Genomic DNA, 12,148 nt, shown 5'->3' with positions numbered 1-12,148 from the left:
TACATACATACATACAGTTATTTATACATGATTACTATTAATATCATTAATGATCCATTATAATATATTTGTATATGTTTATAGATTTTATCCAGACCTCATTTATAAACTAAACCCTGAAATATAATTTGGCTTATATTGAACTTACCTATATAATCATTCTAAAACTCTAGATTGATTCAGCATCGGTCGCTCTGATGGATCAGAACTTGGTTGAAGAAAATATGGCAATAAGCAAAGTCTTTGAAGAATTATCCAAAAGTATTTCAACAAAGTATTTCAACTTTGATGAGGTAAGTTGATTAAGAGCTTGAGGATTAGCTGTAGTATTTTCAAATGTAGATGTTTTATGGGTGAAGTTTCACAGCATCCTCATATTATGAAGTTAATAAGAATATTAAAAGCCGCTTTCGATCTTTTGAAGGACCCCAGGATTGAGCCTGCCCTGACAAATGCCACATGCTGCCCAAAAAGAGTAATTAACAACAAACTAATCAACCCATCACTCAGGAGGCCAAACCCATACGGCATATCCCACAGGTGCTCTCTTCTTTCTTATTATTTACTTTTACTTTTACTTTTTACTTTTAGTCATTTTGCAGACGCTTTTATCCAAAGTGACTTACAAATAAGAAAAAGTCATTAAAACTAAAAGTGAAAAGTGAAAGTGACATGACATGTGGCCAAGTATGGTGACCCATACTTGGAATTAGTGCTCTGCATTTAACCCATCCAAAGTGCACACACACAGCAGTGAACACACACACACCGTGAACACACACCCGGAGCAGTGGGCCATTTTTGCTGCAGCGCCCGGGGAGCAGTTGAGGGTTCGGTGCCTTGCTCAAGGGCACCTCAGTCGTGGTATTGAAGGTGGGAGAGGGCGCTGTACATTCACTCCCCCCACCTACAATCCCTGCCGGTACGAGACTCGAACCCGCAACCTTTGGGTTACGAGTCCGACTCTCTAACCATTAGGCCACGACTTCCCCTAAAAGTTAAAACTCCCCTAAAAGCTAAAACTCTAAAAACACTATATATATATACACATTTAAGAAAATAAAATAAATTAAATTATTATTATATGTGTATTTGTGGTTCTTTCACACCACAAAATTATATAAAATCTGTAATTGATTTGCATAAATGCAGAGAGAGAACAGAGAGGGCTGTCAACAGGAAGAGGCCTGCGAATGCAACTGCTCGAGCATACAGAGCCTGGTTTCAGTGGTGGAGGTGTCAACTATCAATGGATGATTATCTTGACTACATTTCCAGTCAGGCAAGTTTATAATAGGAGTGTGTGTTTATGGGTAATAAATGCTAGATATATTCAGGATTTGTGGACTTTAACAGTTGTGCTTGTGTTATATGTGCCCTGGTTTTGAAGGACTCCGATTATCTGTCAGTGCTGTTTCACTTGTATGACAGTGATGATGATGAAGAGGCAGAGAGACACAAGCTGGCTCAGCTGCAGCGAGACGAGAGGAGAAGGTCTGGAATTTTTTTTTTTTTTAGCTTATCCTCCCACATTTACTCTGAGAATGATGCATGATGACTTGCACTTGGTTAGTCTCTATAACTGATGTCAAATGTTGAACATCCATGAAACATCCCTTCGACTTCTTACACTGTGACCGTCAACAAATGGCTAAACACCAACATTTTAATTATTGTATATTATTATATTTTTATTTTATTGATATAAAGTTAACCTAATTTTTATCTGATCATCACCTCTTTCAAAAGGCAACAGGAAAGGATCAGTTCACTTAGGAGACAGAAACAAGAATTTGTTCCTGGATTCTGGAACATCAACACCATAGAGATGGGAGGATTGGGAAGGGAACCAGAACTGGATGGCATGTTGTAGTTTTCTTAAAAAAAAAAAATACTGGTACACTTATGAAAATGCATTATTTAGTGTCAAAAACTACATGAATGAATGTAGAAATATCTGTGTTTCAGAGAAAAATCCAGAAGAGGAAATACAAGATGCAGTGAGTTCATGTTCCTTTCCTCATAATATAACACAGCACTTCTGTTTTCCACTGATTACTCCTTCATCTATCATGTCATGTCGCTGTTATTTTTAGTACAGGCTTCTGTTTAGCAAGAAAGAAGTACAGTCACTTTTTTTGTATAATAGATAGGCAAATAGATAGGTAGGTAGACAGAAAGAGAGATAGACAGACTAGCAGGTAGATGATAGCTAGGTAGACAGACTGGCTGATTGATTGATGTTCTTCAGTCTGAGGGAGAAGAAGGTGAAGGTGCTGGACTGCTGGATGGAGAACAGATGCAGGTCAGGCTGGAGAGGGTCTGGAACGCCCTGCTTCTGCCAGAAGGACAGCGACTAGACATGGCCATCAAATACAGCTCTCATGAGTACAGGAACCATCTGCAGGAGGTACAGATAATGATAATGAACTCTCCTGGCTTTCCATCATGATCATCTAGGATTTATGTTGTCATGTGGATGTATTTGTGCCTTCAGGCAATTGCTGCATGGGAGCAGGCTGCTCGGTTGATCCAGAAGAGAGAGCTCTTGCTCTCCAAGTTGGAGGACTTTGAGAGGGAGGCATCTGACCCCAACAGATTTTTCCAGCGAGGTACATCAGAGGCACAGAATAATGAATTCTGACCCTTGAAGTCTGCATTTACAGATTTAGAGAGATTCTTTTGACTCAAAAAAAATCGTTACTCTAATACAGATTCATTGCAAATACACAAGTTATCATGGTTCATCCATCGCTAGAATGGAAGAGGCAAGTCAAAGAGAGAAGCTCAACTCTCAGATTTCAGTTGTAGACCAAGAACTGTCCAAGACTATGGGCTACATCACCACCCGTTTCAATGACAACATCAGCTATAAGGTGAGTGCATCAAAGCTTGGTTGCACGCCATTGGTTATCTGCACCAGAAGCTCAGCTGTCTATCATTTTCACTGCTGTTTTGGTTGTCACAGGGTCGGCCATACAGAGAGAAGATGCGCTGGGACCTTACTGAGATGCTGTACTGGCTGCAGCAGGAGAGGCGGGTCCAGTCGCTGGAGATGTTTGTAGATGGACGGATGGCTCTGCCTGTAAGGCTTCCTCCTCTGAGCCAAAGCCAGGAGCTTCACTCAGACAACCATCAAACCCTCCAGGAACAACCTCTGTCACACTGTGAGAGAAATGGCCAATTACTGCAACACTGCCAACTCTAAAAGATATACCAATGTAGTCCAAATACTAGCAAATAAAGCAAGACCTGTCAGTTTTTATAGATCTGTTTCACTTTGATTATTGGTTTAGTATATTCTTACTAGTTGCTGAAGAACTTTCTGACTCTGAAAAGGAATGCTTTTTTTGGCAGCTTAGAAATAAAATCAGAAATGATACCGTTCTGAAATGTGTGGTGGTGGGGGCGGGGGAATTAAATTGTTTTTTGTTTTTTTTTGGTGAAAATTAGCATTTTGTTTTAGTGTGTATATTACACACACTGCAGTGCATTCTAAAATAATTAAAATAGAACTAACAATAACAATGTGAAGTAATCATTTCCAAAAATAATTTAATATTAAATACATATTGTATTACACACCAGATATATTATTAGTTTTTATTAATATTTTGAATGTTTTTATTTTTATATTTTCATTTTACATTTTAATTTGACTTAGTTTTAGTCATTTCGTTGTGTTTTGTCATTTTTTATTCTTTTAAACTTAAATCAAATGGGGTTTTTTTACATTTTATTTTAGTTAATGTCTATTTTATTATTATTTTAAATAACAAAAATGTTTTTGAATGGTTTTAGTTTTAGTTAAATATAACCCTGCTACACTCTACATACAGTAGGCAAATGTAATTATATGTAGTGTAGAAATGACAAATGAAGAATGATAGTATTACACTAATTATGTAATATTTAAACTAATAAACTTGGACAGAGGAAATATGTTGTCTTTTCATCTTGCAACACATATATCAGAAAATTAACAGATTATGTGCTTACATCAAAATCGAGTGCATTTGTACGTAGTTACCCTTCACAACAGAATTACTGTACTGTGCTATTTAATATGCAACAATCACCTTTTTAACGTAACTAACTAATCATTCTTTGTTTATAAGGTTTCTATAATATATAAGACGTTTCTAAATATGGTATTTTATTTATCTATACCTTTATTTGCGTTTCGTGAGGTGTTGTTTCACTTACTCCCAGTAGTTGGCAGTGCGCTCTTTCCCGTTTGTTTGTCTCCAGTCAGCTGAGGAGAAGAGGAGATTCGCGGCGCTCTGATTGGCTGTGTTCACATCACGTCATCTTCCGTCTCTCTACGTTTCCTGTCAAATTGTCAATTTGGGATTCATACGTCTCTCTGTTTTCAAAATATCTCTAAACGAGATGACAGCGAATAATAAGGAATCGGCGGGTATGTCATTTCATTTGTATGCTTAACATGTCAAACTCCGGCTTAAAAGAGCAGAATTAGCCTATTATTTTATGCAGTCTCAGCTGAACAAAACGACACCAATGGTCCAATGAGCTGCCTCTTAAAAATAATAAACATATGAATATAAATCGTTATCTCTATAAATATATGCAATTTATTTATAGATAACCTATTTAGGTAAGAGCCATTAGCGTTTAGATAATTCGGTCTGCAGTGGCAAAACAGCATATTATATGGTAAATATGAGACATTTATACTACAGTGTTTCCGTATGAAGCGTCAGTTAAATCATTTTACTTTATTTCCATTGAAAGAGATCGTTTGTAGACAGCTCTACAGAGTTAAACTGACATATTTTGAAGTATTAAAAGTAAACAGTGTCCATAAGCAAAGTCTTGCTCTCAATGATATCCATCAGCCACTTTTCACTGAACCTCGTCTGTCCTGGAATATGTTTGGATCTGTTTGTTTCGACGAGGAAGTGAACGTCCATAGGCAGTGTGTTTGGTCGGATTTTGGAGATTTCTATGATGAAATACACGCTGGCTGTGGCACTGGGGATCGGGGCGGTTCGGGTCGGGATGCTACATTTGGTTTCGTACTGGTACTGCGTTTTAAACTCCAACTCGGTCTCCTGGAGAAACCTCAGACTATAGAGCCAGCCGGGCTGCTGTATCTCCCATGTGTCCATGTATCGTCTGATCTGTTGCTCTCCGATCTCGATTGTGAAGTCTTTGCACGAGATCCAGTCGATGTTTTTGATTTTATGCTCACATTGTGCGATATGTGTGCTGTCCGTCTCCATAGCTGTCAGCGTTTGTGAAATGTTGACGTCGGTTTCCATGGTGATTTCCACAGGTTGCATTGGCTCTTGCACTAAAACGCGATGCTTTACAAATGATTGTAAAAGTACTTTTATATTCCACTCTGTATTTTTTTTATTTTCTCTCCGCGTTTAAAATTTGTATGACATTCTTTCTTCTGTGGAACACAAAAGAAGACATTTCGAAGAAGTCAATTTTTCATGTTTAGTTGAATGAATGGAGACTTCAAACTTAAATATGACTCGTGCACTATATTTCAAGTTTTCTAGTCATATGTATCAGCAACAAACCGAAAGTTGAAGTTGTTATTCATAGAAAATTTCAGCCTTCGGTGAGCTGTTAACTACTGGGAGTTGGTGAGTTTAACTGATTCATGAATGAATCATTCAGACCGGTTTTGTGAACTGAATCAAATGATTCATTTAAAAGATCTGACTCAAAAGAACAATCCGTTCACTAACTTGACATCTTACTTCTCTCATTTGTTCTGACGACTTTGAATATAACGCATAAGAAATAAAATATATTTTGCATACAAAAAAATTAAGCCTATTTTCAGAACCATTAATATTTTTGCCTTTTTTTGTCCCAATTGCATAGCCTACTGTTGGAGCCATTTTGTTTTTAATTGCATAGTGGTTATATTTCTTTTCGTTTCTTTACGGTAATTTAGAATTTAGGTAAATTTAGCATATTTTGTTTGTTAAACACAAGTTTTTGTTTTTTAAAATGACGACCAAGCGGCCTACAGTGAGTTTGCCACATTTGATCAATTTAGCCTTCTCAAATCAACACTTGACCTGTCTACAATAAAATCCCTATATATAAAACACTAAGCATATCACAATGTTAGCCTAGTTTAACCTAGATAAATGTGTGCAGTTAGGCGCGTATCCAAGTGTTTGCGCGGAAATCGCACTTTTAATGGAGGCGCCGGCACGATTACTTACATTTTTCAACTTAAAATACGATGTCATTTTTGTTCATAAAGATAAGAATAGTACATCATTTGAAACTGTAAAGTCTACTTTTATTTGTGTACACTCACAATAACAACAAAACGCTGTAATTTAGTAAAATAAAGAAAACAAACAGGACGCTCTTTCTGCCCCCTGGAACGCGTCACTAAAATGAACCCAAACTCAGCGTATATAAGCTAAATGCCTCACACAGATATGAAAAATATATCTATAGAAAACTCGAAATGGCTATTCTAAAATGAAACAATTAAAATCGAAAAATGTGCATTTCTCTCTGAAGGCGTGTCACTGTACTGCGGAGATGGCGAGTCAGAATTGTAATAATAATAATAATAATTTATTTTTATTATTAATAATATTAATAATAATAATACAATATTATTAAATAAAAATGTAAAATATTATATTTTCGTTTTATGTAACTAAAAACAGGACAATTTTTTATACTTTATTATAGTAATGAGAATTAGTTTGAAATAATGTTGGAAAAGTATCATGAAAATTAAGCACTCATTGCGCTCATGCTTCATTAATGAGGCCCATTGTCTTTATGCAGAAAATACCTTCCTTTTATGACATCTTATTCACTTTGAATATTAAATATTGTGATTCCATGGTGTTCCTATGCAGTTGCTCAAGGGTCCTGACTGTTTTTAGCACAATGATATGCAGTTGCTAGGATTTTATGGAGGGTTTCTTACTGATGATTTCTTAATATTAAACATTATTAATTTAATAAAAACAATCTTTGTCATTACAGGTTGCCTTTAGAATTAGAAAATCCTCCTACCTCATGTATTATCATGGAGTCCTTATCTAGTGGATGTGAAATGGCTAAAGCTTTGACTGAGCTCTGATGCCCAATCCACACACCTGTTTTTCCTCAAGGAGTATCCCAGAATTCCCTCGAGGAACCTCACCGCATGTCGCGCATCAGGAGCACACTGGACACCGTTACCAAAGCCGTGAGCGGAACGGTGAACACCGACCTCCTCGCCAAGATCACACGCCTCAAACCCAGTGCGACCCAGGGCAAAACTATAGAGGTTAAAGTGGAATGCCCCGAGGCAGAGGCCGGAGCTGTCATGACCATGGCGGCACCTGAGCCTCCCAGGGAGAAAGAGGTGAAAAAAGACATGGAACTTCATGAAGAAGCCCCAAAATCTATCAGCAGGCTGTCTAGCAGCACAGGAAACATGACCAGTGTGGCTGCAAAGCAAACGCTGCAACGTTTTCAGCCCGCAGCCTTCACAACCAACATGGATGAAATGTACAATCACCTGGCTGAACATGTCAATGCCTACTTTGGAAGTGACACGCGAGATGACAAAATATCACAACGGGTTAGAGAAGACACAACATCCTCGACATCTCAGATCCAGCCTAGTGCTCTTCCAAAAAATAGCAAGGATGATATCCTAATGGCAGTGCCTGTGTCCCATAGATCCACACCAGAAACGCCCCCTACGATTGACAAGAATGGCTCCGTCCCAAGTCCAGAAGCCCCTTCTGCTCCAGCTCAGGATGAGGGTGTTTCAACCATCCCCATATCGCCAAGGAAAGGCATCAGTCATTACCTGTCCTACCCCAGGCCCAGCGTCCAGGCTTTTGTAGGAAACTACATCGCTCCTCTCGTACCAAAGTTCAGAGCGGATTCAAAGAGTGGCACGGCAGAGAAGGAAAAACCCTCTGGATCTGAACGGGCTGCGTCCCAGGATGCAAAGAGTGCAGAAAGCAAGGAGCAAAAAGAGGCAGAAGAGAAAGCACAGAGACTGCTGTCTCAAAGGGAGAAGGTAGAATAATATCCCTGTAAATATAATAGAATATGTTTAATAGAGGTTTTTTTTTTTTTTTTTTTGAGTAAAAGCATTGTGTTTCAAACAACTTTTTATTGTTTTATTTTAACGTGGAATGAAGTAAGGTCCTACAAGTTGGCAGAATTTTCTTTATGTAAAAATAAATAAATAAGATTGTGTAAATTATGGGGGGGGTCAGTTATCACCCAAACCTTTCTTTTATTAGAAGCCCAAGCTGGTCAGGAAAACATTGATTAGAATGTTTAAGAATGAAATGTAATTGTTCTGTGTGTTGTATTGTATATAGATTATAGCACGTGTTAGTTTGGATAACCGAACCAGAGCACTGGTCAAGAGTCTTCAACGAGTCACTGATGTGAAGATCACCATTAGCAGGGTGGAGGAACTGAGCTTCCACCTGCTGGAATTTCCAGAGACCAGAGGGGTGGCAGTCACTGTAAGTGTGTGTCCAACCATCTGCCATGTCCGGATTTATTTTTGTACATTGTAATCTCCATTAATAACTTTCTGTGTTTCATTTCGTCCTTTCTCTCGCTGGCTGTAGGAGAAGGTCATCCCGTGTCTTCTGCGTTTGAGGCAGGCAAGAGACGTCAATCTGCAGGCTGCAGTGAGACAGGCTCTGGCCCTGGTGGGCTACAATGACCCGGTCAAAGGCAGAGGAATACGTGTCCTCTCCATCGACGGAGGAGGGACCAGGTGATAGACAGATGACTGCTAGGGAAAAATGATTAACCTAAAGTTAACCGATTGTGAAAGTACTTTTAAGATAAAAGTAGGTCAGCCCAAATTTACCTAAAAGTAGGTCATCAAAAAATAGAACTCAACTGACACAATTTTGCAATCCCTTTAAATGCTGTCCATCATCCAAGGCTAATTTGAATGTTTGTTTTTTTCATGTTTTATGTCAGTTTTACCAAGAATAAAATTATATACCACTATTATATACCATTATATTTACCAGCAGTGGGATAGGATATACTTAATCTTCTTTCATTTTAAAGTTAAAAATATACAACATAAAATTTTGTATTAAATAATGTAAAAATGATCAGGTTAGATTATCAACTGATCTATAGACCTATAGATATAATACATTTAATTCTCAATTAAAGTCCATATGGAATGTTTAATTTTGAATTTGTGAGCAACAAAAATTAAATTAAAAGTAGTAAAAATAAGCATAAAATAAACGGTGACCAGTTCTTTATATTGTGGAAAATACCTTGCGTACAGATTTTTGGAAATTTTCCCACATTTTTTTAGCCTAAAATGTAAAAAGTTAATGCCCATTATATTGTCCATGTCAACTACTCTTGAACTCCTTAATTATTTCAGTGAATATATCCTTTAGTTTTATGTTATAAGATGAATGAACATGTTTACATTTGCAGTGAAATGTAATGTGTGCAGTCCTGTAATTTGATGTAATTGTTTTGCAGGGGTTTGGTTGCATTACAGGCTTTGCACAGGCTGGAGAGTTTGACAGGGAAGCCCATCTACCAGCTGTTTGACTACATATGTGGAGTTAGTACAGGTATATTATGATAACTACTTGGAAAATGTTTATTAGATATAGGAATGAACAAACTTCCTTTAAATCTGTGGGGTTTTTTCCCCTTAGGGGCCATCCTGGCCTTTATGCTGGGTGTGTTCCAGATCCCTCTGGATGAGTGTGAGGAACTCTATCGAAAGTTGGGATCTGATGTCTTTAAACAGAACCTAATTGTGGGCACAGTGAAAATGGGCTGGAGTCATGCGTACTATGACAGCCAGATCTGGGAAGAGATCCTCAAGTAAGACAATGAAGTGAACAAGCTTATTTGATTTGATTTTATTGTATTATTTTTTTTAATTTAATTTAATTTAATTGTTTTGTTTTGTTTTGTTTATTTATATTTTTTAATTATTTTAAAAGTGAAGTGAACAAGCCAATATAAAATAGATTTTTTTAAATTTAATTATTTATTTTGTTATCATTGTAAAGTGTGACAATAGTTTGGACCTGAAAATAGAAATAATAATATAATAATAATATTATAAATAATATAATAATATAAAAATAATATAATGTAATTATATTAATATAATATAATCAAATAATAACGGTAAAGAGACACATATAAAACTGCATCGAAAAGAAAGCAAAAAATAAATAGTAATAAATAAATAGAGACAATATGCAGTAAAGTGATTGTAGTACAATATAATGCTCATTTACTGCTTACATTTTGTTTTATTTTAACATTTTAATTTTTTTTAATTCTCAACAGAGAAAGAATGGGACCTGGACTAATGATCGAGACTTCCAAGAACCCTAAATGCCCCAAGGTGGGTTTCAATATATATTTGTTAAAAAATGCAATTCTCATCTTTTCACTGTTATTTAAATGTGTTTGATGATCTGAAACATTCAAGTGTGACAAACATGCAAAAAAATAAGAAATCAGGAAGGGGGCCAACACTTTTTCACACCACTGTAAATCACTCAATGCTTCCTCTAGGTGTCAGCTGTGAGCACCATTGTGAACAGAGGCCTGCCGCTGAAAGCGTATGTCTTCAGGAATTATAACTTCCTGCCTGGGGTTAGCTCACACTACTTGGGTGGCTGCCAGCATAAAATGTGGCAGGCCATTCGAGCATCCTCTGCTGCTCCAGGATACTTCCAGGAATTTGTACTAGGAAATGACCTCCACCAGGTAAAGCACGCAAAGTCTGGTCTGCATTATCTGCATTAAACTTCTTTGTGCTCTTAACTTATCCTTATGTTTTTAAGGCTAATTATTATTATATGACTTTTTTAACATGTTGAGACCCAAGTGTTCTGACGGTTTGTGACGTCATCCTTGCTTAGATGTCTTGCAGTATTGAAAATCATTACAAACCCTTTTAGGTTCTTGTCAGAAGAAGAGAGAGGGAAAGCAAACTCTGCACATACATTCACTCAGGCTGTTTCCTGTGCTGTCTCATCAGGGCTGTACAGTGAGACTCATTAGTGTTGTTCTTGAGTGCCGTCACTTAGGGCACTTCAGTTCGGCTCCCTTAAAGTGGCTCTCGGATTGCTATTTGAAGAGATTCCTGTCAGAGAGATTGTTTAGACTCCTCTCACTTCTCTGATCCACTTCTCTCTGAATCACAATAGCCTTGAAGTGTGGCTGCGTATTTGCAATATGCATCAAGATTTGTAATACAGAAGGGATACACAAACCAGATTTGTAAGGGAAAGTGTATTATTTTGAATAGTTCATGGTTTGAATATGTGTCTGCATTACCCTGGAGTGGCTGTCAGGTCTTTTTGCCTCTCTGCCTGTCTTCATCCAGCTTAAACTGGCACGGTCCCACCGCAGCCACACTGAACGCACCTTCACAGCCTGAGATTTCATCAGCCAAGCGGCAGACGTTAATGTTGAATCGTAGCCCTCAGCGGTGCCTGTTGAGCCATCAGGAAGGCGTCATTCTGTCTGTCTGCCTATTGACACCCACCAAGTTCACATACAGCTTTTCACAATGTCCCTGTTGTCCCAAAAAGGCCAATAAAGCTGTTGGTCATCGAGCTAAATGAATGCCCAGATTCATTCAGAGTCCAATGAGATCTGTGGTCAATAAGAAGATGGGCCTGTTATTATTTAGAAATGGTGGTATAAACCGCGTGAGAAGGATTGCATGCAGTTTCTGCTAAAGTTTTACCCATTTGTGATTTTTTTTTTCAATATTATTTTGTTATCTATATATTTATTTTAATATTTTTTGGGAGGCATAAAAAAAAAAAAAAAAGTCCTAATGTCATATGGGTAAATGACATGATTTTTTTTCAATTTTTATAATTTTCTATATTATTTTATTTATAATACATTAAAAAATATAGCCCATTCATGAATTAATTCATTTTTATATTTTTAGGGGGGATAAACTAAAAAAAATTTTATATGTCAAGTAAATGATGTGTTTTTTCCTGCTAATTTATAAATTATTTTTTAATCTATTAATTTATTTAAAATATATAAAAATACAGTTAAATTCAGAATTAAAATTAATTTAGATATTTTTGGGGGGCATAAAAAAAAAAAAAAAAAAAATCCTTAAAAAACC

At 36.9% G+C, this 12,148-nt stretch overlaps 2 protein-coding genes across 2 annotated transcripts in view; both read left to right on the top strand.

The window, feature by feature from the left end:
* LOC107694239 (coiled-coil domain-containing protein 87-like) overlaps window positions 1–3,310 on the top strand; it is a 5,220-nt gene extending 1,910 nt beyond the window's left edge. Inside the window, exons 6-15 of the mRNA XM_016493878.1 lie at window positions 174–293; window positions 425–540; window positions 1,153–1,282; window positions 1,391–1,494; window positions 1,750–1,862; window positions 1,969–2,000; window positions 2,252–2,410; window positions 2,498–2,612; window positions 2,734–2,876; window positions 2,969–3,310. Coding sequence (XP_016349364.1) covers window positions 174–293; window positions 425–540; window positions 1,153–1,282; window positions 1,391–1,494; window positions 1,750–1,862; window positions 1,969–2,000; window positions 2,252–2,410; window positions 2,498–2,612; window positions 2,734–2,876; window positions 2,969–3,208 — 1,272 coding nt within the window. The 3' untranslated portion in view covers window positions 3,209–3,310. The remainder of the gene's footprint in view (window positions 1–173; window positions 294–424; window positions 541–1,152; window positions 1,283–1,390; window positions 1,495–1,749; window positions 1,863–1,968; window positions 2,001–2,251; window positions 2,411–2,497; window positions 2,613–2,733; window positions 2,877–2,968) is intronic.
* A 1,015-nt stretch (window positions 3,311–4,325) lies between these two features.
* The window catches only part of LOC107694266 (calcium-independent phospholipase A2-gamma-like), a 12,318-nt gene continuing 4,495 nt past the window's right edge, over window positions 4,326–12,148 (top strand). The window contains exons 1-8 of the mRNA XM_016493912.1: window positions 4,326–4,420; window positions 7,006–8,038; window positions 8,349–8,498; window positions 8,607–8,758; window positions 9,502–9,596; window positions 9,684–9,855; window positions 10,333–10,390; window positions 10,564–10,758. Of these exons, the coding sequence (XP_016349398.1) occupies window positions 7,169–8,038; window positions 8,349–8,498; window positions 8,607–8,758; window positions 9,502–9,596; window positions 9,684–9,855; window positions 10,333–10,390; window positions 10,564–10,758 (1,692 nt within the window). The 5' untranslated portion in view covers window positions 4,326–4,420; window positions 7,006–7,168. The remainder of the gene's footprint in view (window positions 4,421–7,005; window positions 8,039–8,348; window positions 8,499–8,606; window positions 8,759–9,501; window positions 9,597–9,683; window positions 9,856–10,332; window positions 10,391–10,563; window positions 10,759–12,148) is intronic.

This window comes from Sinocyclocheilus anshuiensis, unplaced genomic scaffold, assembly GCF_001515605.1.
Source record: "Sinocyclocheilus anshuiensis isolate Anshui unplaced genomic scaffold, SAMN03320099.WGS_v1.1 scaffold1316, whole genome shotgun sequence".
NCBI classification, from domain to species: Eukaryota; Metazoa; Chordata; class Actinopteri; order Cypriniformes; family Cyprinidae; genus Sinocyclocheilus; species Sinocyclocheilus anshuiensis.
This window is presented reverse-complemented; position numbering and strand designations above follow the sequence as displayed.